This window comes from Bombyx mandarina, chromosome 07, assembly GCF_030267445.1.
Source record: "Bombyx mandarina strain Sakado chromosome 07, ASM3026744v2".
Taxonomy (NCBI): Eukaryota; Metazoa; Arthropoda; class Insecta; order Lepidoptera; family Bombycidae; genus Bombyx; species Bombyx mandarina.
Window position 1 is genome coordinate 12,373,383 of NC_143214.1, and position 27,379 is coordinate 12,400,761.

The following is a 27,379-nucleotide window of genomic DNA, read 5'->3' on the forward strand; positions in this document are numbered from 1 at the left end:
TATTTCACACATTTCCGTGCGATTTTAGGAATTACATACATTTCCTAGGAATTGTATACAATGACGGATTACATACATTTCCGTTAACATATACACAAAAAAGAAGACATAGTACAGAGTAATAAGAAAATTATGTACAAAGGCACTGCATAATTCTTTAAAAAATCTCTTCTAGCAGACCTGCGAGAGGATTATGAGAATAATAATTAAAAGTTATGAGTGTGTGTAGAACAGCTAAAATAACAAATACAATATGAGAATTATAGTAATGCACATACACATAGCAAATATTGTTAAACTTGAATACAAAATATTATAAGTAACAGTAAATACGAAGAGTATAGAATAATGACCATTCGGTTGATGAGAGATAAAATTGTTTGACCTTGTATTTAAAAACAGAAACAGTGTACTTGTACTTTTACTGTAACCGTAAAGCTTAAATGTATAATAACGATGGTTTATTAATTGTTTAGTATTGTGAAAGTGCACAAATGTGGAATAATAAAACAAAGCCGCTGGACGTAGCTTTTCGAAATCTTCCAAAAAGTCTCAGTAAGTAACCAGCATTTTACTGCGATTATATTTCATCCTATATCGTCTCATCTCACTTCATTTCACTTAGTTTCATGCCAATTGATTAATGTTTTAAATTAATCCACTTCAAAAAGTAATATAAAAGGTTAGGCTGTATAGTGTGATACCTTTGCCTTTTTAGTTATAAAAATAGTACTGTCAATTTCGGCAAAATCAAGAACACGCTGCGCCACTACCGTACCATTGTTTATTTGGAATTCATAAAGAGTCGATTAAATTAAATCAGAATTTATTAAAATTCATTACTTATTATTTATTGGATTCAAAAACGCTCATCAAAAGTTTAAAAAATGGCTGTAAGTAGTATGAGTTACGATATAAATCGCTTTATGGACTCAAATATGTTCTAACCAAATTCGAAAATTCTTGGACTTACAGAAAAAAGGTAAAATCAAAATAAGTAAAGTCAAGAGAAACAATCACACCACTAACAAGATGAGAAAACAAGGTCAACTCAAGCTCCAAAGGCATAGAACAAAGGTGCAAAAACAGAACCATCCCCAATCTAAACCTCAAGCGGATTACAGCAGCGAGAGTGAGTCGTCTAGCGAGGAGTGGGCTGATATGCTCGACGAGGGCGAGCAGCAGTACATCTTGAACAGGCTTTCCAAACAGCCACAGCTTTTGTCTAACATTCCAGATACGGAAGAACAAAAAACCAAGTGTGTGCTTTTTTTTAAATATATTTGCAAGATTCCATATTAAAATCAACTTACACTTACTGCTTACTTTTCATGTTGGGCTAATGACCCTCGAATGATTCAGTTAAGTTTTAAAAATAATAGTTGACAGCCCTGAATAAAATTGGTATGTCTAACTATAGATCAGAATTGACATGAATGTGATTTTCGTTCCTCAAGGTACTATCTCACGTATCCTTGGCAGTAATATCTTATCACTGGTTCCCTAGTTCCAGAACTAGATGTCTTGGGTTTATTTTCTCGAAATGCTGTCCTAGAATTTATGAAAACTGTGCTTGGAGATGAGTAGTAGCATGTCCTTTACGATATAAAATATCCTACGTCTTGAAGTTTCGGGAAAGGCAGCGGCTTGGCTCTGCCCCTGGCATTGCTGACGTCCATGAGCGACGGTAACCACTCACCATCAGGTGGGCCGTATGCGCGTCTGCCTATACGGCAATAAAAAAAAATGGTTAGCTCAACCCCTAAAATCTTAGATAAGTAGAAGGGCATTTTGAAATTCCCAGAAATGACAACCACAATGTGGCTTGCAACTCACACATAATGGCAAACCATTTTGTTGAACCACTGATGGTGTTTCGAAATGACCATTTTTGTTTTGATGGAATCAGTTTTTCTTTAAGACAAATGAAAGGACATATTCATGTTTCTTAAAATTTCTTAATAACCAGTATGTCCATTTGAAATTGGTTTCTCGTTATAATGAACAAACAAAAGGTCATCACTGTAATAAATTTTAGATCCCGGAAAAGAGTAAAGGTTGATAAAGAACGTCCAATGAAATTAAAACGAGTAATGCCGAGTAGTGACAGTGGTGCTGAGACTGATGAGGAATCAGGAAGTGAGCTGGAAGAGAAATACGAACAAGAGCTAGCCGAAAGACCTACCAAAAGAATGAAATCCTTACTCCCTATCAAAACTAAAGAAGGAATAACAGAAAGAACTGAAGAGTGTGAAGGTACAGTATTTAATTCTTATCTTTGTAACTATACTTGAGACCTTAGAACTTATATCTCAAGATGGGTGGAGCATTTACGTCGTAGATGTCTATGGGCTTCAGTAACCACTTAACACCAGGTGGGCTGTGAGCTCGTCCAACCATCTAGCAATAAAATAAAAAAATCTCACAACTGAATTTTAGTTATGCAGAAAATATCTATTCTTCATTGTAATGGCAGCATAACCTAAAATAATATAACACGATAATAAATAACTATAATGGAACAAAACAGCAAATATAAATCAATTTGTTTATCTATACAATTCAATAATAAAAAGTCTATGTGTAATTTGAATATCAATAATTTCATTACGTTATCAGATTCAGAAACGGAATCAGAAAAACATGATGAAATTAAACCAGAAGCTCCTTCAAAAGAAGATCATGATGAGTCTAGCTCTGACTCAGGATTGTTGGGTACTCCTGAAGAATGTGACACATCTGATAGAGAACCAGCAGATGACAATGTTATCAGTGCTGTAGATCTAATGGTGGCTAGAAAAGAGAAACTAAACAATGATAAATTAAGAATCGGTGCCTTGTGCTCATCTTTGCTCGAGAGTCCAGAGAAAAAGGTCAGTTTTTAGCAATTAATAGTATTATCTATACATATAAATAAAATTGGAGTGTCCGTTTGTAATATTGAAATAGCCTCTTTTAACTACATGCATATAAATATATATGCGGTACATACACCAAAATAACATTTTTTACAATTTTTGTCTGTCTGTTTGTTTGTTCCGGCTAATCTCTGGAACGGCTGGACCGATTTTGAGGGGACTTTCACTGATAGGTAACTTATTATATAAGGAGTAACTTAGGTTACTTTTTTTAGACTAGCTTCGCCCCGCGGCTTCACCCGCGGTATGACAATAACCGCGGGACTCAGCTATCAATAATAAAGTTTAATGTTTCCGAAGCTATGCGAGGGCGAGTCGCTAGTTAGTAAATAAGCTGGTAACTCAAATCAACAACTTTAAAATGAAGTTACCTTTATTTCAGTATCTAAGTAAATAATACTTCTCCCAATGTGTACTCTTTTTAAGTTTTTGTTTTGTCAGTATGTACTATATTCACAAATATACCATTTCCAAATCTGAAATGATAATACCATAATACAATTAATTTTAATTACATTGTAACGACTGTCTCGCCCTTCAATTCGGCAAGTATAACTGCTTTGTGACAAAAATAGGCAAGAAACCTACCTATACAGGCTTACAATACTCACTTTAAGTAATATGGGCATTTGTAAACATTTAGTATCATCAATACATCAAAATAAACTATTAGTAGTTAATATGAAGTTAGGAGTATAGAAATATGTGCTCAGGTTTTAAAACTTCATTTGAATGTCAACAAAATGGGATTTTTATTGCTTAGATAATGATAGTATGTAAATGAAAAAACAATATAAAACATTTTCAGTTAAAAAATTTCTTCCCTATCCTGTATCTAATGGAGGAGAGACTGAAGGATGGTTCATTAAACCTGCACTCTGTACGGAAACTGGCAACGTTATCAGCGTATGAAGTGTTTAAAGACATCCTCCCGGAATACCAGATAAGACATCAGGATTATTCAAATGTTAAATGTAAGTCTTAAGATTATATTTGTAAACACTAGTTTTTTGCTGGTGGTAGGACCTCTTTTGTGTAGGTACAACCATATTGCCTATTTCTGCCATGAAGCAGTAATATGTTTCAGTTTGAAGGGTGAGGGACCTGTTGTGATCATACTGAGACCTTAGAAACTCATATCTCAAGGTGGATGGCGCCATTTACGTTGTAGATGTCTGTGGGCTCCAGTAACCACTTAATACCAGGTGAGCTGTGAGCTCGTCCACCCATCTAAGCAATAAAAAAAATTGTAAACAGAGATTGCATTGTCTCTGCTCAATAGTACCACCCTATCTCATCCCATGAGTGCCAGAGGTGACTAAAGGACTCATGTATTTCGCACGTTCTTGTCGTACGTGATCCACTTTTCATCATCAGCTATCAGCTTCTTCAAAAATGGTTCGGTTTCATTACGTCGTAATAAAGAATCACAAATGAGTACACGGTTCATTAAGTTTCTTTCAGTGAGCTCGTGAGGTACCCAAATATCGAGCTTTATGTGTGTACTCAGTTTTTTACAAATGCGCCAAAACTGTTTTGTGGTCAATTCCCAGTTCTTCAGCTACGTCGTAACTACTGATATGCCGATCTTGCTCCACTTTTTCAAAAATGGATACCATTTTGACCGTAATAGGGCGACCAGAGTGACGTGCATCTTTGACATCAAAATTTCTGGATTGAAAACGCTTAAACCAAATTTGTGCTACTCTCACAGACACTGCACTAGGTTCAAAAACATCGCAATTTTTTTTCAATCTTTTTTGTAGTAAAATTTTAAAATGTATTTAATTTCTTCATTAGACATCATCATCTTGACAGTACGAAAAATATATAAAAATCACACATCTTCCTAATTTGAATTTGGAATTGTCTTCTTAAAAAATTTAAACTTTTAATGATACCAAAACCAGCCAGATACAAATAGTATAGCCAAAGAGATTTTATTACAAGTATGTATGAAACATACTATAATGCGAAAAGACTTTTCTACCCAACGTATTATAATAAAATCCTCGAAATAAGGTCGTGTACAGATTTTTTGACACTCCCAAGGAATTGGTTAAACGAGTGCTATATACATCATGAATTGACCTTGAACTGCCGGAGTGCGTCGGAAACAGATGTGCTGGTGGATGTACTGGAATACAGATGATATTTTTGTTGCGCAGTAAAGAAAGACACTCTCGCTCTGTACAAATACGAGAAAGAGTTGTTGGAGATGTATAAGAGGTACCTGCAGAGACTGGAGAAGGCGGCTACGGTGCTCAGGAGGAAGAAGGGGGACACGAGGTTAGTTCTGATACACTTTGAGATCACTTTCTGGATAATGACGGAGGGGATCTGACAACGACTAGCTACTTTTTTTGTTCCTACCTAATCTGGTAACCTAGGGGATTATGGCAGCGTAACCTGACGAGTAGGTGAGCTCACCGGGATTTAACCTAACGACGTTGCTAATACTGGCCCTAGCAAGAGCAGTGCTTCGCAGAATCTACCCCCGTATTGGAAACGCGACTCACTGAGAAGATCCGACGAGAAACTCAGTGGGCTGTGTCTGAGGGTTAATTTACTCGTCGAGCCCTTCGTCGCAAGCGACAGGTTCGACCAGAACGATGATCGGTGCTTGAGGTACTGGTGAGGACGCAACGGTAGTGGATCGAGAGGATCCGAAATGACTTGCTTAGGGCGACGCACTGAGTACATGATGTTGCTCAGAAATTGTAGGTGTGCAAGATTCGCGGCTAAATGTCGTTAACGCGATTCTACTCTAAGAAGTATAGAGTATGCAACGTACATATACTTTGCGGGAATGTCCCTGAAAAGGATGGTGCTTTTTGGTGTTGGCTACCTGATGTTCGGGGATTCCCCTTTCTCTGATACTCGCGATGCTTATGTGATCGGTGTTTGGAAAGGGAGAGCAGAGGTGAGCCGTAACAAGATACTTAATTATTTACATAAACAATTTCGGTAAGATCATAAAAAGGTTTTATGATAAAAAAAAAAGCTTTGTATTATGAAGGGGGCAGTCAGTGCCATCTACAGGCTAACTTTGTGAACTACTCAGATACCCGCACCAATTCAACACTCGTGTGAATCGATCTAGTCCCTCGTGAAGGGCCCAACAACGAACGCGTACTAAAGAGACTTGCCTACCAAGCATGTCTCTGGGTTCATCCCTGTGTATCGGGACATATAACCCGGTGTTGGTTCTCGTACTGGCGTCAGCACCAGCCTATTTCTGCCGCGTAATACTCAAACCTTCCGTTGATGCGTGCCGAGGGTGGCAGCTCTATCACACGATTGAGATATCGACCTTATCTCAAGGGAGATAAAGTGTGCTGATGGGTCGTGAGACCGTTCCGCAACGTAATCATATGTTCCCAGGAAACCGGAGGCGTGGTCCCGGGAGCTGGGCGTGCTGTCGGTGCGCTGCCTGTGCGGGATGCTGGACGCTCGGCCCGGGTTCAACTACTCCTCCAACATCGCGCAGACCCTGGTGCCTTTCCTGGACTGCGCCGACCCGCAGGCTCGCGGCCTCGTCACCGACTGCTGCGCCAACGTGTTCGCTCACGACAACAAGGGAGAGATCACCCTCGTCGTGAGTCCGATGTTGATATGCCCCGGCGTGACCCCCCGCCCCCAACACCCCTCGCCCCCAGCACCCCCAGGGCGTCTAACAGTTTCTTTCTGACTCAAAAGACCACAGTCTGTTGTAGCCAGCGCCAGTCACTCGTGCCAATCGTTACCTCATGTTGTGCTGTACATCTTCACGGCTACACACAAAGGATCTTGGGCACATGTATGACTCTGCCTTGAAAATCTATCTATCTATCTATATATATAAAAATGAATTGCTGTTCGTTAGTCTCGCTAAAACTCGAGAACGGCTGGACCGATTTGGCTAATTTTGGTCTTGAATTATTTGTGGAAGTCCAGAGAAGGTTTAAAAGGTAGATAAATATGAAAATGCTGGGAATTAAAAACAAAATAACAATTTTGTTTTTCCTTTGATGTGTCCCCCGTCGGACGGATTCCTTTTGGTTTGTTTTAAGTTTATTTTGTACAAAAGTTTAGGTATTTTATTTATCGATTGAGACAATACGAAGTCTGCCGGGTCAGCTAGTTAGAAATAAAATAGTTTCTTTTCAAATCAGTACTGAGACCGTCGCTCTACCAAGATCAACCCTGACGTCACGTGTTTCAGATAGTCAGACTGATCAACCAGCTGGTGAAGAGGAGGGGCGAGCGGCTGCACCCCTCGGCGCTGGACTGTCTCCTCTCGTTGAAGATAAAGGACGTCGATATAGACGCCGAAGCCGACATCAAATATAAGAAGAAACAAGACGAGAAACACAAGAAAAGGATCGTTAACCTTTCTAAGAAGGAGAAGAAGGTGCCCGCGACGGATTCAATGATAAAATCTATACTACGACGCTTGAAAGGCAAACGTGACTAAGCGACAATGCGTGAACTTTACAGTAGACTAATTTGAAGTTGAAATACCTGAAAAAAAATCTATTTTAACGAATCTATCTGTAGGATTGAAATGATTTTAATAGACCTAGATTATTTTTTTTTGCGCATCGAATATGGTTATTGCCTATCATTTATGTATAAAGCAGTTATTGTCGCTTAGTCACGTTTGCCTTTCAAGCGTCGATACTAATATTATAAAGCTAAAGAGTTTGTTTGTTTGAACGCGCTAATCTCAAGAACGATTAATCCGATTTGAAAAATTATTTCAGTGTTAGATAGGCCATTTATTGAGGAAGGCTATAGGCTATATAACATCACGCTAAGATAAGAGCACCAATAAAGGATGTTCAAATTGTATGTTTCAATTCAAATGTAATTTTAAAATATTTTCACTTTTTACGTCGCGATGAATGAAGTCGCCGGTAAAATTTAGCGTTATGCCAAAGTAACTATTCCACGGGGACGAAGTCGCGGGGAAAAGCTAGTTTAATATATAGTGAAACTAGCGACCCGCCCTCGCTTCGCTTCGGAAACCGTAATTTATTATTGATTTCTCCACTATTTAATGGAGGTTATTATACATATAAACCTTCCTCTTCAATCACTCTATCTATTAAAAAACCGCATCAAAATCCGTTGCGTAGTTTTAAAGATTTAAGCATACATAGGGACACACAGATATAGGGACAGAGAAAGCGACTTTGTTTTATACTATGTCAGCGGTCGGGGAACCGGGGTAAATTACTCCAAATGGGGTAAAATGAAATTTTGGGGGTAAAAAGCATATATTGAAGTGAAACTTCTTTAGAATCGTTAAATTTTTAGTTATCAAAATTATCATGGGGGCTACAATATGAAAGACAATAAAAAGAAGCGATTTCGTTTTTTTTTAAATATTTTGGGGTAATAATTAAAAAAACTTCCCCGACTGCTGTACTATGTAGTGATGATATGCGTTTTTGTGACATCACCTTCGTCTGTCCCGCAGCGAGCCAAAAAGCTAAAGGAGGTGGAGAAGGAGCTGCTGGAGACTCAGGCCCAGGAGGACGAGGCGGCTCGGAAACGGCAACTGACGGAGGTCGTGAAAACAGTCTTCCACATCTACTTCCGACTGCTGAAGAGTGCGCCCTCCTCCAAGCTGCTCGTGGCCGCGCTCGACGGCATTTCCAAGTACTATCTACATCTATACGCAACTAATATATTTTTTAATTATTTATTCCAAAACTAGCTGACCCGGCAGACTTCGTAGTGCCTCAATCGATAAATAAAAGACCTAAACTTTTGTATGAAATAAACTTAAAACAAACAAAAAGAATCGGTCGGACGGGGGACAATCCAACGAAAAAAAATTTCATATTTATCTATCTGTTAAATCTTCTCTGGACTTTCACAAATAATTCAAAACTAAAATTAGCCAAATCGGCCCAGCCGTTCTCGAGTTTTGCGAGACTAACGAACAGAAATTTATATATATATAGATATAGATATAGATAGATAATAATCTTTGGTTACTCGAGATTGTTGAAATAAACGATATCCAATATTTGTTAACACGCTTTTATTAGTTTCATATGTATGTTAGTATGTAACGGAATCTTTGAACATGATTTTGACCCCCTTCAGAACGTTGGATAACATGAAATTTGGCATACTTATGAAGGATCGATGACAATTCAATATTTTAAACAATTTGATCCGTTATCTTTACTAGGATAATCAGGATTAGCGATTTTTTGTTTTCCTGAGACCCCGAGTGTCTGCGTCAAGATCAAGAAGGGAAACTACCAGGCGCGCCGATCACCTATTTCTCGGATAAGTTATCGACACTAAATCAGATGAAATTATTGAAAAATTGAAAAATTCATTTTTTTCAATTCGAATTCAGTTTCGGTTTCGACTATAAAATGAAAAAAAAATGTTTAAAAAAAAAAAAAAAAAAAGTGTGTGTGTCCGCTCCGACGCACGACTGGAGTTTACTGGATATAAAAAATTAAACGAAACAATACGAGAAATAGTTCTATATTACGACAACACGATACACTACAGATTATTAACAAATTAACGAGACACAAAACAAACGACTAACAAATATATGAAAATACAATAATGAGAGAAACGCGCGATCAGTACGAGGCTTTGTGGCGGACTGCCGCCCGGCGCAGCAGCCCGGCGCGCATTTCGTGTGACATGCGCATAACGCATTTCGTGTGACATGCTAGTACGATTTTGGTCCCCATAATTTTCATACCCCGGGCCTATATATGTAAATCGATTCTAAAGGAGTAAACTCCAAAAATATGCTTTTATGGTATTAATAAATATAGATATTTTCATAATATCCTGAAAAGCACCCCATGCGTTTTTTTACAATAAAATATTTGTTCTTACACTATTTTTAATTTAGATTTATTAATTTATTTATTTATTAAAATTTATTTTCTATTTTTAGTGGGATTTTCTAGAAAAGCGTATTTTTTGTAGTTTTTTTAAACCATTATTTATCAATTCTAAAGTAGGACTTTTTGGTGGGAACTCGAGGAGTGAAGTGTGATTTGTTTTATTTTGTCTATTCAGTGTTTTTTCAGGTTTAAATATGTAATAACGACAGACTTACGGCTTGTGGATTGTCAGGTTCGGGCACGTGATCAACCTGGAGCTGTACTCGGACCTGGTGCGCGTGCTGTGCGCGCTGCTGGGGGCGGAGTCCCCCCGGGGCGCGGGGCTGCGGGCGGCGCGCTGCGGGCTGGGCGTGCTGGCGGCGGCGGGCGACGCGCTGGCGCTGGACCCGGCGCGCTTCCACGCCTACCTCTACGCCAACATGCTGTACGCGCACGCAGGTGACGTCATCCCCCCCCTCCCTTATGTGACCCAATACTGAGAACTCATTATTCTTCAAATTTACGGCAAGTTTCTTAAATTTTGCTGAACTCGATAAACAGTCGTCTGGTGACATGGTCACTACACAAGGAGGTCACGGATTCGAATCCCGCCAATGGAAGATATTTGTATGATAAAAAAAAAAAAATCTTTTCCAGAGTTAAGGACGTATGTATATTAATTATGTGTATATGTATAATAAAAATCTTACATTGATCTCCGTTATCTGGTACCTGTAACACAAGTTCTTTACGAATTTATCACGAGACCAGTTAACGTGGCGTGATTGTTAGTTAATATTTATTTATTTATTTACTATTGATTTTGTTACGTTTGACGTAATTCGTGGTTAAAGTAAGTGAGGTAGCTCACCGTATAACAGTATACCGCACATTCGATAATTAATCACATATGACGTCATCATTTGTCATTGTCGACTTCCAGAAGGTATTAATAATATTAATGAGTAGCCGTACTCACCTGTTTCGCTGGGCATTTAAAATTAACATTATTATTAGGGAGTCCAACGCTCATATAAATATTAGCCTATCCATTACATGTATTTTCTACATGGATACCAAGTTTCAAGTCAATCGCATGCATGGTTCAGTAGTTATAACGGAACATCCGTAAAAACCACTGTAGATTTATACATTAATATAGATACTATACCGATTTATTGGCATAGTACATTGCGTCCTAAGCTTCAGCCTTTAAGGCTGGGACTAGAGTGGCGGAGTCTGTGTTCAGGTGTGTGTACCCCGCAGGCGGCACGCAGGACTCCGCCCCCGTGGTGCTGGGCGCGGCGGCGCAGGTGTGCGGGCGCGCGCGGCTGGTGCCGGCCGCCGTGCTGCAGGCGCTGGGCAAGCGGCTGGGCACCCTGGCGCTGCAGCTGCCGCCCGCCGGAGCCCTGGCCGCGCTCGCGCTGCTGCACCGCCTGGCCACCGTGAGTCTACCGCTCATCTAATTTTAAGCTACGGGGGTTTTAGTCGATGTGAAACATTCCAGATGGTCTGTATCACAATTGGAATTGGCTGCTGGAATTCTTCGGACAAATTGCTCGTAAAGAGGGTCACAATCTAGGATGGTCGGACCAAATACGATCTTCTCTAAACATCAACTTCCACAATGCCCTTCATGAAGCTAAAGATCGCAGCAGATGAAGGGAAACTGTACGGGATAAACTGATGCAGCGGGGGAGTCACGACCCTCAGTAATGAGGAAAACGAAGCGAGGAGGAGGAGGACTATCGCAATTACGGCACAATCGTATTTATAGTAAAAATTAAAACTAGTAGAATTATTTTGTCTGTGTAGTTTGGGTCATAAACCATAGCCCGGCTAGGGCGGTGAGCATGTTGCGCGGCCGCAACGCCATTATCGATAAAAAAAAACAAATGAGTCACCGAAGGCAGGTACACGGCGGCGGGTGGTACACGAAGGGTGGTGAGACATTGTTATGTTATGAGTCATTTGTACTTACTTGCAAATTATAGTACATTATGTCGAAGAGAAATGTGTTTTTATGCATTCGTTCTCTGAATTTCTTTAGTGACACAATGGCTACTCCTTTGTTTTGTATCAAAACGGCAGAATTTATTCAAAATAATATTTGCACGTGTTAAATTTTTTCACTGAAATAAGAATAGATCCCGACAAGTTACAGTGTTAATTTCTGCCGTTCTCGTGAATTTGCTACGGCGATATGTGGTGTAAGTGTTCGATTAGTGATTTTTTCTTTCATTTTTATTACTAATCCACAAAATGTCAAAACTAAATACACTATCGATAACGCTTATCGACAACAATAATGCGCATCACTATGTCCGTCCATAAGGCCCGTGAGTGGAACAGAGAGCGAAATAATCGCTTCACCGCTCCGATTTTTTATGACCCAAACTGCACGGATAAAATAATTCTACTATAGTCAATAATATAATTTGCGGGAGTTGTCGCCCCTTTCAACATGTCCTCCGCCTGAAGAACAATAGATGAAAGCGTCGCCATCTTGTGTCTTTACCGCCTCGACAAATAAGATGCGCCGGCGACATGTTGCAGGGGGCGTGGTTTGACCGGCTTTGCACACGGATCACCTGGTGTGACGTAAAATCGTATGATTTCGGTGCTAAGTTGACTTGCTCACTCGCCACAAATGTTTAGTAAGCTCGGGTGCGGGCCGTAGTCAACGTACAATACAAAAAGCTCGGCCTCCGCCGCGGCCCAGTGATTATTTGCAGCTCGCTCTTATGGAACACCGTGGTATATTCGATTGAGGCTTGTTAATTGTGTCTCGAAAGCCGGTGCTCCTAGCTGTCCGTGGGCCCCGGCACCTCCATCCAGGGGAACGTAATGCTTTTTTTTTTCCTACCTAAGCTGAGAGCCTTGAGAGGCTATATCAGCGTAACCTTAACTAGTAGGTGACTTCACGGGGCTCAAACCTGACGACGTTGCTAACACGAACCTTTGCAAGAGCCGTGCTTCGCAGAATCTACCACCGGATCGGAAACGCGACCCACTGAGATGATCCGCCGAGAAACTCAGTGGGCTGTGTCTGAGGGTTAATTCACTCGTCGAGCCCTTCGTCGCAAGCGACGGGTTCGACGAGAACAATGACCGGTGCTTGAGATACCTTTGTGGTACCTTTAGTGGTTCGGGAGGATCTGAAATGACGTGTTTGGGGCGACGTCGACTGCTTTCCATTCTGTCCGCAGGATCGCGAATGAACGTATAGCAAGTAATGAGTGTTGTGTGCAGCAAAGCAAGGCGGTGTCGGCGCTGCTGGTGCGCGAGGACGAGCCGGCGGGCGCGGGCCGGTTCGACCCCTTGCTGCCCTCCCCCGAGCACTGCCACGCCGACACCACGCACCTGTACGAGCTGGCGGCGCTGCGCCGGCACCACCACCCCGCCGTGCGCGCCGCCGCCGCCCGCCTGCCCCGCGGGGACCTGCCCCACGACCTCGCCAAGATGTGAGTGCACACCCCTTACCCAACCAGACTCCTCGAACTCGACAAGGGTTTCGACGTGCAACTTAACTCTGCACGGGTTTGGTTGCGCGTCGAAACATCTTATTATGTATATAGGAAAATATAAAGAAGATATATAACATTTTCATTTTATTTATTTACTAGGCTCACAATACACATTACAAGCTAAAAAGATACATAAAAAACACAAGTAAAAAGAAACAAAATCTGGCTTGCAACATAAGTTATGTGCGCACGACAAAACCAAGACATAGTGCTGAATTTGTACAACAACGTTCCTTACAATTACGACAAAACAACACGATAACGAAAACTAATCTAACTTATAATGTAAGGGAAAAAAAAATCACAATATAATACATTAAACAATTACATTAACCTACCTATTACTAACGTGGATGATGCCCAATGGAACATTTTCTAAACGTAACTAACCTACAAGTAAAAATATCCAACTCAGTTGACGACATTGCCAGTTCGTTATAGGTACCGATTTTATTTTTTATTAATTAGTAACTAAGGCGGTGCTTTGGTGTTGCCAATAAAAAAATATGGAAATAGCAGCCATAGACACAGCTCACTAATAATAGACTAGCCTCTAACCAAAAGCCGCCCTAGATAAGTTCTAACGGATCCATCAGATCCAATAACTCTTTCATTAGATATATACCTTCAGCTCTAACACTAGGAGCAGGCTTAGGGATCCCGGTAACCGTACTCATCGAACTCGACAAGGGTTTCGTTCTGTAACCTAACCCATGCATCAGCCCGTAGAGTTTCTCGCCGAATATTCTCAGCGGGTCGCGATTCCGATCCCGTAGTAGATTCATTCGCGAAGCAGAAGCCTTTGAGTTGTTAGGTCTCTTTCAGAGGCTCTCGGGCAGCTGTTAGCAAATCCCACTCCTCCTGGATGAGCCTTACTCGCCCACCTGTCCTGATGAAACTGGAAAGGCCTCAGGGCTACCAGTAATCCTTCAATCATAAAAAAAAACCTTTACCCACCCACACCACTATTCTGTCTCGTTCTCTCACAAGCTAAACTCTATATAGAATAGGGATCGCAGCACATAAAATAAAACTTCCACGGTTCTACAATCTTCTGTTATAATAATAATTAATAAATAACACTTTTATTACGTCTTGCTCATTTTTCAACCGTCTTCTCCATCTTCCAATTCTCTGTCATTCTCTTCTCCCTTTCTTTCCGTTTTCTCTTTCACTCACATCTTAACGCTCCGTTCCACACTCTTTTCATACGTTCCGTTCTTACCAATCCTACATCTATATATGTCTCTTTTTAATATTGCTCTTGGAGTATCATTTCAAATCGCGATGGTCCTGGACAGCGGTCGGGGAATTTTTTTAATTATTACCCCAAAATATTTTTGTGTAAGTTGATATTACCCTATGGCAAAGAACAAAAAAAAACGAAATCGCTTCTTTTTAGCATCTTTCATATTATGACCCCCATGATAATTTGAAATCGCAACGATTCTAAAGAAGTTTCACTTCAATATATACTTTTCACTCACAAAAGTTTCATTTTTACCCCCCAAAATTTCATTTGGGGGCTAAAAATTTCATTCAATTTCATACCCCATTTGGGGTAATATACCCCGGTTCCCCGACCGCTGGTCCTAGAGGATCCACCGATCCTCGCCCCCCCCGGTCACTGGGTATCGCGTCCGCAGGTCCACAGATCAGATCCTGGAAGCGTACGACTGCTCACAAATGGCCTTCAAGCCGGCGGTGCCGCCGCCCGGTCACGTGCAGACGCCACGCAAGAGGACGCCGGGTCACGCGTGGACGCAGCCCTCACTCAAGGAATACTGTTTGAACATAGAAAAGAATATTGAAATGTCGATCAAATTATGATGCTGGATTAAATCAATGAATCTTTATTTTGTGTTTTATTGTGAACCAGTGAAGCCGGGACCGCCGCGCCCCCCCTGTATGATAGTTGGATAAATAGATTAAGACAGGTTCAACATAGAGGATACAAGCTGTCTTACATAGGACACAGGTTGTCTTACATAGGTAGGTTTTTTACTGGTGTTAGGACCTCTTGTGAGTCCACGCGGGTAGGTACCACCACCCTGGTGGTGGTACCTACCCTAGATGAGTGGACGAGCTCACAGCCCACCTGATGTTAAGTGGTTACTGGAGCCCATAGACATCTACAACGTAAATGCGCCACACACCTTGAGATATAGTTCTGAGGTGTCAGTATAGTCACAACGGCTGCCTATGTACGCGCCTAAGAAGTTATACTTTATTTTTATTATTATTATTATTTTAATATTAAATAATTAATAATAAATATTTAACGTTAATAATTTAATAATATATAGTATGAATTATATTAAATAATAATTTTGTCATTTATTGTATTGGAGCACTTTTTTCACAAATATTTTCTAATATTAATTAGTATTGATTTAAATATTCAATTTAAATCACTTCTGATTATAATTCAGACGCACACATAAAATTCGCACTTGTATAATGAAAACAAAATGAAAACACGTGTTTTAAATGTAGAAACTCAAAGCATGTGGATAAATATTATAAATATAAATACAGAGTGAACAGAGGCGGCGTGCGTGCCAACATGCGCCACTAACAGAGGTTCCATTTCTGTTTTGTTGGTAGCATTTTTTACGAGTGTACATGCGCGAAAGTTCACCTGCGGCTATATTCAGACTCGCCAAGTTATGTCGGTCGTATTGTAATGAGCGATTTAGTGGGCAACTTCTGTTAATTTTGTGTCACGGTGCGCGCGCATCGTAAAACTTCACTCTCATTAATTTTTCTTAACGCGCCTAAGGAAGTATAACTTCAACAACTGTTACCATAATCGCCATGTCACCATAATCAGTGAAAGTTCGGTTCCAAATATAACAAGTGTCCGAGACATTAGAGATGGGTAAAATGGCCAACGATTAACTATGGGTCAAAGGTACATATATACGTGAAAATAAATAAACAAGTACTGTTAAACAAATCATGCTCGCCTATACCAAGAAAACGATTTTAAGCAAGATTTTTTTGTATTATATTCCAAATGTCATGTTATTAGCTTTAAGTTTTTTCTTATCTTGTATTTTATCTTTATCTTTTCGGCGCCCGGAATGTGTTCGGTGTAATACGGCCGAACATCTTAGTAAGCAATAAGGCCACACTGCACGTTTATTTAAAGTTGCAGTTGATCAGTATCAACAGTCGTATAACAACCTGGTTCCTACCTAAGCTGGTAGCGTAGAGAGGCTATTCCAGCGTAACCGTTAATAGTAGGTGAGCTCACGGGGCTCAAACCTGACGACGATGCTAACACGAACCCTAGCAAGAGCCGTGCTTCGGAGAATCTACCACCGGATCGGAAACGCGACCCACTGAGAAGATCCGGCGAGAAACTCAGTGGGCTGTGTCTGAGAGTTAATTTACTCGTCGAGCCCTTCGTCGCAAGCGACGGGTTCGACGAGAACGGTGACCGGTGCTTGTAGTACCTAGAAGCACCGTTAGTGGATCGGGAGGATCCGAGATGACGTGTTTTGGGCGACGTCGACTGCTTTCCATTCTTTCCGCAGGATCGGGAATGTAGTTACCGGCGGCCACGATGAGAGGGTTCTCGTGTCGTGCCGCTTTATCGAAGTGGAAAATCCAGACTTATCATTAGTAAACAACTACTGCATCCCAGCTCTGTGCCCCCACAAAATCCGTGCGATGGAAAGGTTCACAGCTCTGTGGATTTTAATAAACATTCAGTCCGCAAAATAACTATTTCATCAGCAAGATTTCATGATTGATCAGCAGAGAAAACATGTCTATAAGCAGTGTTTATTAAGATTGGTATGCATATTTAAAACATGGTGAGCAAAATAACTAATTGGATTGCATTTTTGTTAAAAAATCGACAATGTACGTTAAAAGTGCGCTCATTGCAGCTTAAATAATTAATAATATGCTGTACAAAAATAATTACATCCAGAATGACATAAATTGCTGACTGATTTTGGAATGTTTTCTGGCCACGAGTTGCTGATCAATTAGCTATTTCTGCTCACAGATTGTATTTTTCTGCTCACAAAAATTCGAATATTACGCTAACCATTTAAATAACACCCGTTTTTTTATTTCTCGATCGCGTAAAAGTTAGCTTTAAATTTGTATGGATTTAGAACCGCGCCCCTAGCGGCAATCTTAGTAAAGTTGTTCCACACACACACAGCTCTTTTAAATATCATCATCCTCATTTTGGCCAAAAACTTTTAATGGTGCATCAACTAATAGAAAATCTTACAACTTCACTTCATGTACAGCAGCGGTCGGGGAACCAGGGTAAATTACCCCAAATGGGGTAAAAATGAAACTTTTGTGAGTAAAAAGCATAATAATATATTGAAGCGAAACTTCTTTAGAATCGTTAAATTTTTTGTTATTGTTTTCTTTTCAAAATTATCATGGGGGCTATAATATGAAAGATACTAAAAAGAAGCGATTTCGTTTTTTTTTTGTTCTTTGCCATAGGGTAATATCAACTTAGACAAAAATATTTTGGGGTAATAATTAAAAAAGTTCCCCGACCGCTGATGTACAGGATTTTGCTGAAGTTTTAATGAATTCTAATACAGGCGCTATCATCTCAATTGTTCTCATATAGACAATATCTCGTTACTACCACTTGTGATACTAAAATTAATACAACGCTGTCACAAAAGTTAGGATGAGGTATTTCAGTCGTTTTATCGCTATCGACTGCAATAATAATCTTAAAATGATTACTTTCAATTAATTTCAATTGTTTTCAAAGTGTTTGTAATCTTGTCGACCGTCTGTCAGGAGCATGGGATGTTTATAATATTTTTTAATCATTTTTATAATTTTTTTATTTTATTTTTATTGCCTGGATGTGTGGACGAGCTCACAGCCCACCTGGTGTTAACTGGTTACTGGAACCCATAGACATCTACAACATAAATGCGCCACCCACCTTGAGATATAAGTTCTAAGGTCTCAGTATAGTTACAACGGCTGCCCTACCCTTCAAACCGGAACGCATTACTGCTTCACGGCAGAATTATTCGTTGTACAACGTACGTTCGCTTTAACATGAAACAAGCGAGAAAAATCTTTAAGTTTGCTTCCAAAATCATCTGTATGCTTAGTGCGAGTTTCTTAACGTTCTCGATAGCGTAAAAGTTAAGCCAATTTTGTATGCAGTTGGAACAGCGCCCCTAGCGGCAAACGTACGCAAACGATCCCATTCCATACAAATATGAGCTAACTTTTACGCTATCGAGAACGTTAAAAAACTCGCACTAAGCACACTGAAGGCGCCAGGAAATTATTGTCTGAGCAAACCCATTCTCATGCAAACGACTGCTTTAATTATTTTTTTACTGCACAACGTTTTTTATAATTAGTATTAGGAAAATTAAATATTAGTTAAGGTTAATCAAAACAAAATTTCATTTTTCAAACTTTATTTTTAACATAATTGTAGAAGACATTCATACTAATTTTATGTGAAGGTGTGTTTGTTTGTTCTTTTTTCAATTAAACAATTCATTGACTTTTTTTTATTAAATGACAGTATTAGGTCAGGAGATAGATATGATTCAGCAAAAACATCTTATTTCCAGAAGAAACTGACACTGTCCCATGAACACGCGGGCGAAGCCGCGGGTAGCAAAGAATAGTAAATAAAATACAAGAATATATTTATAACCTTACATAAGCCTTCTGGCTAATATAACGAATACTTAACAACTTAATTTAAAAAGTTAAAAGACACGGTTAAATATATCGTTATTAGGCTTTCCACCAACCGTGAGTACCCGTGAACACACTTCAGTTTACGGCCTACGAGTACAGTAACTCTCACACAGTTATCTCAATTATTCATTGGTTAAATGTAACATAATGTAGTAGTAGGCTTTTAATCAACAATCCTTATTTACAAAGTATTATCTAACGAATAAGTTTGCGGTAGGCAGCGGCTGGCTCTGCCCTTGGCATTGCTGAAGTCCATGGGTGACGGTAACCAATTTATTTGTAAAATCTGAGGGAATTTTTACTTTTGCTGTCAACAGAGATGTGTTTAAATAAATTAGGGTTGAGAGGGGTTTCAGGAGTGTATGTACTGTAGAGAGTGCAAGGGGGTCGCGAGCACCGCGTCCACCGCACTAGTGCTGCGGCAGGCAAGCTCAGCTTCTGATCGCTTCCCTGCACTAGTGCTGCAGCAGGCGCGTCCAGCCCCCCACCGCGGCCGCCGCCCGCCGCGCGCGCTCCCCCCCCGCGCGGGCCAGCAGCCGCGCGCACTCCCCGCGCCGCGACCCCGTGTACTCGCGGAGCTCCGTCAGCTTGCTCCGCCAGCTGGGGGCGTGCACAGCGCTCGTTAGTTAGGCCGACTACCCGGGACACTAGGGCCGCGCGGCCGTGTACTCACGCTAATTCCTGCTTCTCCCAGAACTGCAGGTCCCGGTCTGCCTGCGCGTAGTGCTCCTGCTGCACTCTGAGCTCGTCCATCTTGTCGGCGAGGTCCTGCAGGTGGCGGCTCCAGGTGGCGGCCTCGGCGGCCTCGCGCGCGGTCTCGCCGTCCAGCGCCTGCTGCTCGCGCTCCGCGGAACACTTCGCTTCCGATATTTTGGCACGGATCTCCTCCTGCAGCAGGACAGAGTGCGGTCAGCGGGCGGCGGGCGCGCGGCCCCCCCCCGCGGCGGGCGAGTACGCACCGAGAGCGCGTGCGTGCGTCGCGCGAGGGCGGCGCGGTCCCGCTGTGCGCGTGCGCGGCGGAGCCCCAGCAGGGCGGCGCGCTCGCGCAGGCGCTCCACGGCGCGGGCCACCTCCTCGGCGCAGGAGGCACACATCAGCTGGCTGCAACACACAGAGTGACACACAGGTGAGCGCGGGGGCAGGCGGGGGGCGGGGGGGTCCGCGCGCACGTACTTCTCGTCGATGGCCAGCTCGGCGACGTCGGGGTGCTGCGCGGACAGGTGGATGAGTCCCTGCTTATACTCGACGCAGCTGTCCAACGTTCTTTTCTGCCACAGGGCCAGCTCATTCTCTTTCGTCAGCACCATCTGGGTACATGAAGCCACCAAGTGTTTATTACAAATCTAACTATACGGAGAGATAGCAGTGGTATGTTTTCCAAGAATACACAGGTAGATTAGTTATTCGTAATCTGCTACAATAACTGACAAAAATGAAGAAATCTTAATATTTAATTAACATCAGGTGATAGTTTAGTAGAAGAAGTGAAAATTACAGAAATAGAAGTTGAAAATAGCTTTAGAAGATAATTTTATTATCTGTTTGACTTCCATTAATTATTTTCTAACCGAATTGTATTTGTGTAATTTAATTATATTTATTACTTTTTTTTTAACCATAAAATTACCGACCAGGGAGCGACTGAGCTACTGAGGCTGCCCGGGCTCAACATTGCAACAGTTTGAGGTCAACCGAGTGTGGGGGGTGGAGTCCCTTACCTTGGCGATCTGGTCGGCGAGCGCGCGCTTGGAGTCCTGCACCCTGCGCGCGTAGTCCACCTCGTCCAGCAGGCGGGCCCGCTCCGCCACCGACAGACTCTGCCGCTCCAACTCTTCACTTAGCTCTTCGTTCTCCAGACTGAAAAAAGTACGTGTGGAAATGATGGTAGGGCGCATCGTAGGCTTTTATTTCCTTACCTATTCTAGTAACCTCGGGGGAGTTATTCTAGATTCACCGAACTAGTAGGTGAGCTCGCGGGGCTTAAACCAGGAGTGTTGCTAACACTGGCCCTAGCAAGAGCGGTGCTTCTCAGAATCTACCACCGGATCGGAAACGCGACCCACTGAGAAACTATGTAGGCTATATTTGTGGGTGAATTTTTTCGTAGAGCCCTTTGTCGTAAGCGACGGGTTCGACGAGGATGGTGACCGGTACTTGAGGTACCTAAAAGCACCGTTAATGGATCGGGAGGATTCGTAATAACGTGTTTAGGGCTCGTAGTCGCCAGCGAGTACATAGCAACCCAGCCCTACTGGTTCCTGCTGGAATGCAGTTACACATTCCGGTTTGGAGGTAGCCATTATACAATACAAATTTTATGAATTAGAATACAAGTTGATTTGTGTGCCCATTTATTTATCTTACATTCCAGAGACTGCGAACCTTCGACCCTTTGGAGCTGGACAATCAATCCAAATTTTATGACAATGCAACAATTTGGAATTTATGAAATGTCATCAGATTTTTTGCCACACACCATCCGGCTATAGAATGAGCTCCCCTCCACGGTGTTTCCCGAGCGCTATGACATGTCCTTCTTCAAACGAGGCTTGTGGAGAGTATTAAGCGGTAGGCAGCGGCTTGGCTCTGTCCCTGGCATTGCTGAAGTCCATGGGCGACGGTAACCACTTACCATCAGATGGGCCGTATGCTCGTCTGCTTACAAGGGCAATAAAAAAATAAAAAAACCCCGATGACGGGGCACCCACTGGGCGCGCTCGGTGTCGGCCTCCAGATGCTTGATCTCGTCGAGTCCCTGGCGGTGCAGCGCCCGCTGAGCGTCCGCCTCGCCCCGGGCCGCAGCCCTGGCGCTCCGCAGCGTCCGCAGCGCGGCGGCCAGCGCGCTCCTGCGCTCGGAGCGGCGCGCCTCGTCCGCGCGAGCCGCCAACTCCACCTCGTCTTCAAGACAAGCTTCATATTCTGAAATACATTAGGATAATTGTTTAACGCCAGGTAAACATTGCAAGACAAAAGTCATGAACCTCTACAAGTAAAGAGCAAATTATAAATTTTTACATAAATATTTTATTATTTTCATAAAAAAAAATTATTGCCCTTGTAGGCAGATCAGCATACTGCCCACCTGATGGTCAGTTGTTACCGTCGCCCATGGACTTCAGCAATACCAGGGACAGAGCCAAGCCGCTGCCTACCGTTGAGTACTCTCCACAAGCCTCGTTTGAAGAAGGACAAGTCATAATGCATAAATGTTAATTTACATATAAAATACTATGTTAGCACTGAACCACAACGAAGGAAATGAACTTATAATACAGCCGAGGCTGTACCCCTCGCATAACTGACATCCAAGAGCGAAGGTGGCCACCAGGCCGGCGGTGTACTCATCTGCACACAAAAATTATTTCCTTAACTCACTTTGTATGGTTCTCTTTAAATCAACAATTTTCTCTTCATCGTTGCCAAGTAGAGTCTTCAAGTTTTGCAAGTAGTCCTCGTTCAAATCTTCAAACTGATGACCTGGGTCTTGAAACCTGAATATGAGAAAGAGCAGTTTCAGTACTGAGTGGCCACCTCACCAGCCCTGCAGCCCGTGACTCTAGAGTCTAGACCGTTTATCCAAGTATAGTGACAATGAAGAATAAGTCATAAACCATAGCCCGGCTAGGGCGGTGAGCATGTTGCGCGGGCGCAACGCCATTATCGATAAAAACAAATGAGTCATCGAAGACAGGTACACGGCGGCGGGTGGTATACGAAGGGTGGTGAGACATTGTTATGTTATGAGTCATTTGTTGTACCTACCTGCAAATTATAGTACATATGTCGAAGAGAAATGTGTTTTTATGCACTCGCTCTCTGAATTTCTTTAGTGACACAATGGCTACTCCTTTGTTTTGTACCAAAACGGCAGAATTTATTCAAAATAATATTTGCACGTGTTGTTATCAACAATGTGTTAAAAAATTTCACTAAAGTGAAAATAGATCCCGAAAAATCACAAAGTATTAATTTCTGCCGTTCTCGTTAACTTGCTGCGTCGATATGTGGTGTAAGTGTTCGATTAGTGATTTTTACTTTCATTTTTATCACTAACCCACAAAATGACAAAACTAAATACACTATCGACAACGCTTATCGACAACAATAATGCGCATCACTATGCCCGTCCATAAGGCCCGTGAGTGGAAGAGAGAGCGAAATACTCGCTTCACCGCTCCGATTATTAATGACCCAAAATGCACGGACAAAATAATTCTACTATAGTTCAACATGCTGTACCTCCAGTCAACTTTACAATGTACATAATATGATTTGTGTGTGCTAGCAAATATATCTGCATGAGCTCACTGGCTGACTGAGTCTTCAGTACGAAATACATGAATGCTTTCCACCAGATGCGACGTCTAACTGCAAGATAATTATTTAATTGTGCCAGTAGTTTCTGAACATGGGTTAAACATGCTTAATAGTCACAAACACCTCAAATTACAAATGTAGGATACACAAATAAAATGATATGCACCTGATCCAACATTTGTAGAGATAGTCCCTTCGTAGACAGGACAACTCATCTTTGCCAAGGTACAACCAGTCATCTGATACGGGCATTTCCTGAAACAAATATTTATATTGGCCTAAATATTAAAGAAACACAAGGCCCATCTAGAGATAACAATCTAAGGCAGCTTACAAACTCAATCATCACTTCCTGATCTAGATGAGAAGGAACTGCAATAGAACTAGAACACCAGAGATTTTTTTTTTTTTATTTATTTTTTTATTATTAAGAGAATTTTATATTGATATTATTTATTATCTTTCTTAAATTTATTAACCATGCTAAAAATCTAAAGAAATTAAGATGGAGATGTTATATGTTAATATCACTATATTTTATTTTATTTTCTAGTTGTCCAACAATTTTTTTATTTATTATTGACATGATTCCATGAGTAACTTGGCTCCTTTGGGCCAGTAGATAAATCTCCTGGCGTAATGAAACTTGATTACTATTATTTCAGTAATTTTTGTTCTGATATCTGTATTTATAAAGGGAGATATGTTTCCTGTTTTTGTTTTCCTATCTATTTGCTGGTAGCCTAAGGGGCTATTCCAGTTACGCCCGGTCAAGTAAGTGAGCTCACGGGCTCAACCTGAGAGAATTTGTTAACACTAGCCCTAGCAAGAGCTGTGCTACACAGAATCTACCATCAGATCGGAAACGCAACTGAGAAGATCCGGCGAGAAACTCAGTGGGCTGTGTCTGTGGGTTAGTTCGAACGTGTTCAACGAGGAATATAAGTATACGTTAGAGTGAAGTACTGACTATGTGCGACACGAGGTCCAGCAGGTAGGCGATGAGGGCCAGCGCGTGCGGGAAGGCGTGCAGCGTGTTGACGGTCCGCAGCCACGACTTGGACACCGTGCCCGGGTACAGCAGACGCTTCGACAAATGAGGCAACTGGAATTACACATATATTTATTGTTTTTTAAACATACCAATAGTATTATTATATTTAAAATTTATTTATTATATTTATAATAATTTGTCTATATTATTAACAACAAGACACAATCAGAAATCATTTGATGTAAAGTATATACCGAAGGAGTGAGAGCCTATAGACATCAACAGTGAGACATGAGTTTAAAGTCTCATTATTGCTTCACGGCAGAAATAGGCAGGGTGGTAGTACCTACCCGTGCGGACTCTCAAGACGGCCTGCCAAAAATTTCACAAACTGATTGAATTTAAAGAAATTTGCTGTTACCACAACAACTTTTTCAGGAAGTGCGTCTGAGCTATTGTGTACGATCTCTTCATAATAATTATTTTATAAATAATAATGAACCTTAGTAATGTAATTGTCATTGTTCAACTTGGCATCTCCAATGACGGAGGCGAGCAGGGCGCCGGTGATGTCAACGAAGCGTGCGATGGTGAGCGGGCGGATGAGCGCCATGCAGCCGCCGCCCGCCGCCAGCGCCGCCTGCACGCGCCCGCACTCCGCGCGCTGCCACGCCACGTTCGAGATCGGTCTGTGACAAACTACAGGTGTAACACACCAGTGACTTATAGCCGTGTAGACCTTATATCTCAAGGTGGGTGGCGCATTTACGTTGTACATGTCTATGGGCTCCAGTGACCACTTAACACCAGATGGGCTGTGAGCTTGACCTCCCAGATGGGAGGATGGGATTATTGCTGCTCAGATGAGCAATAAAAAAAAATAAAAAAACCGACACCGATCATTTAAAAAATATCAGATGCAAATCTATTTCTATTGCTTTTTTTTACTGTATATCTAAAACTGTATGATCTGCTTCCATCATGGAAATAATTCATTAAGATATCAAAGATTGAAGAATTATTTGCTTTAAGTAACATTTATCTTTGTAATTAAAGGTTGCTTTTATTTGGTATTAACATCAACAATTCGATATTTTTAATGGAACTTCAAGTATGTTTATCCCATTCTAATTGCTGAAGAAGTTTTCTTGTTGTTTTTTTTTTCCAGATTTTAAACTTTAGATGGCTCTCCTGTAAATTTGCAAAAATCTAGCTTCAACCAAATAACCTTTTGTCCCTTGATATATTTCCGATTCCTGTACAGATTTCCTTAAAAGAAATTGGTACCTATTTGCAATATTTAATTACTTGTTAATTTACATTATCACTGGGCATCAACCCTTGATCACAATGATATCTTGTGATAAAAAAATTAATAAAAACAAACCTTTGATCTTTTGTAGTGACAAAAGCGAGCGCTCTCTCTAGTGAAGTTTGCCAGTTGCGAGATGATCGGTCTTCTGATGGAGTTCTCTGTTGAAAAGTTTTCAATATTAATCAGTATAGCAAATGACAGACAGCTCTTGATCCACAGTCCACACAGAAGGAAACAACATTAGTGATTATACTGTTATGCCAGACAAATATAAGCGGTCATTATCGATAGTCATGGGTGCAAGTGACTTATTTACTTGCATCTATTGAAAATTTATATTTAGGTAGTGAATACTTACAACTGGTGTTGTAGTAGATCTGGAGTGATGATTGGACCTCAGGGGTGTGGTGGCTGCCTGACCAAACCTGTCACTTTGTTGTGAGCGTGATCTCTGTGCAAGAAGGTCATGTGCTTGTGTTATTTTCATTCTGATTACAATGCATACAATGCAAACAATCTATTTTAAATGCAATTGTCACCATACATCATTAACAATGAAGTTGTCGAGGATTGAGTATAATTCGTCTTTGGTCAGAGAACTCCAGGAATACCCAGGAAAAGGTGCAAATATGTAGTTCTGAAGGACAAGAGGAAATGCAATTTTGCTGATGATGATGTTGAAGATAGAAGAGTAAAGTGAGGAAAACTGACCACCCCACTAGGTGGGATGCATAGCTAGGAAGAGAGAGAGAGTATTGAGAAAAATAACAAATGTGGGTTTGCCAACATTTCAAGTAGCAAGAATAATTTCAGCATTTTTTTTTATTGCTTATATGGGTGGACATGCTCACACTCCACCTGGTGTTAAGTGGTTACTGGAGCCCATAGATATCTACAACGTAAATGCAAGACCCACTAAATGCTGTTCTATATATATCCATCTGAGTTTTAACATGCATTTCTTGCTTTTCTCATCATCATCATGCTTCATGCATATTTTAGAAGATTGATGATTAGTTATGTTAATATGACACAGTACAGTTTACCCCATTCATAGCTATCTTGGTAGCAGAGGCTTCACGACTGAGCCTAGCTCCGAAGGTTGCGCGAGGAGGCTCAGCACTGCTGGAGCGGTGGCCTGCGGTACTAGGTCTTCGCGCCTCAGTCGATAAACGGTCTGTGGACCCCGGCCGTCGAGGCTTTGGCAGCAGTGAAGGCTTCCCTTCCAATCTATATAAATGCGTATCTTGTTTTCGATTTTGAAATAGTCTAATTTTCTTTCTAAATCTAGTTTATGTTTTTCACCTATTGCTTCTGTTCTGAATATAGTTTATGGTATTATATGACATTATAATTTATAATTGTCCTACAAAAAATTCATAAAAACTACAATTTAGATACAGAAATTCAATATTATTGTTACAGTTAAGAGCCTTCGTGATAAATACAAAAGTTAATCATACCGGGATTTCCGCATGTTAGACTGTTGTTGAGGAACGAAGCGCGAAGGAAGCATTTCAGTCAGGTACTTTTCACAAATCACAATATTAAACAATTTAGACAACAAGAGTAATAATCAATTTATAAAAATCACAAATATATAACCTAAGCACCGTTGAAGATTATAGAATTCAAATTTTCAAAAGTTTGAAAACGAATTGTCAAACAACGAAGTGGTGGTTCGATTTGTCCAATAAGAAAGGCGAAAGCGTCACACCATACAG

The 27,379-nt window shown here is 41.2% G+C and overlaps 2 protein-coding genes across 2 annotated transcripts; one reads left to right on the plus strand and one right to left on the minus strand.

The window, feature by feature from the left end:
• The first annotated feature begins 732 nt into the window (after positions 1-732).
• Noc3 (Nucleolar complex protein 3) lies at positions 733-15,155 on the plus strand. The gene is made up of 13 exons (XM_089728817.1): positions 733-893; positions 976-1,259; positions 2,039-2,256; positions 2,620-2,873; positions 3,727-3,892; positions 5,087-5,207; positions 6,303-6,516; positions 7,123-7,311; positions 8,383-8,564; positions 10,026-10,231; positions 11,039-11,217; positions 13,025-13,236; positions 14,946-15,155. The coding sequence occupies exons 1-13, from the start codon at positions 888-890 to the stop codon at positions 15,127-15,129; spliced, it is 2,415 nt and encodes an 804-aa protein (XP_089584943.1). The 5' UTR covers positions 733-887; the 3' UTR covers positions 15,130-15,155.
• A 3,565-nt stretch (positions 15,156-18,720) lies between these two features.
• On the minus strand, positions 18,721-27,312 carry Ndc80 (kinetochore protein Ndc80). Its single transcript, XM_089728821.1, has 14 exons — positions 27,119-27,312; positions 26,702-26,885; positions 26,014-26,106; positions 25,728-25,813; positions 24,843-25,029; positions 24,317-24,451; positions 23,513-23,601; positions 22,405-22,520; positions 21,738-21,948; positions 20,748-20,886; positions 20,203-20,336; positions 19,989-20,130; positions 19,703-19,917; positions 18,721-19,629 (listed from the first exon to the last, which is right to left on the minus strand). The coding sequence occupies exons 1-14, from the start codon at positions 27,169-27,171 to the stop codon at positions 19,485-19,487; spliced, it is 1,929 nt and encodes a 642-aa protein (XP_089584947.1). The 5' UTR covers positions 27,172-27,312; the 3' UTR covers positions 18,721-19,484.
• Positions 27,313-27,379: the final 67 nt, after the last annotated feature.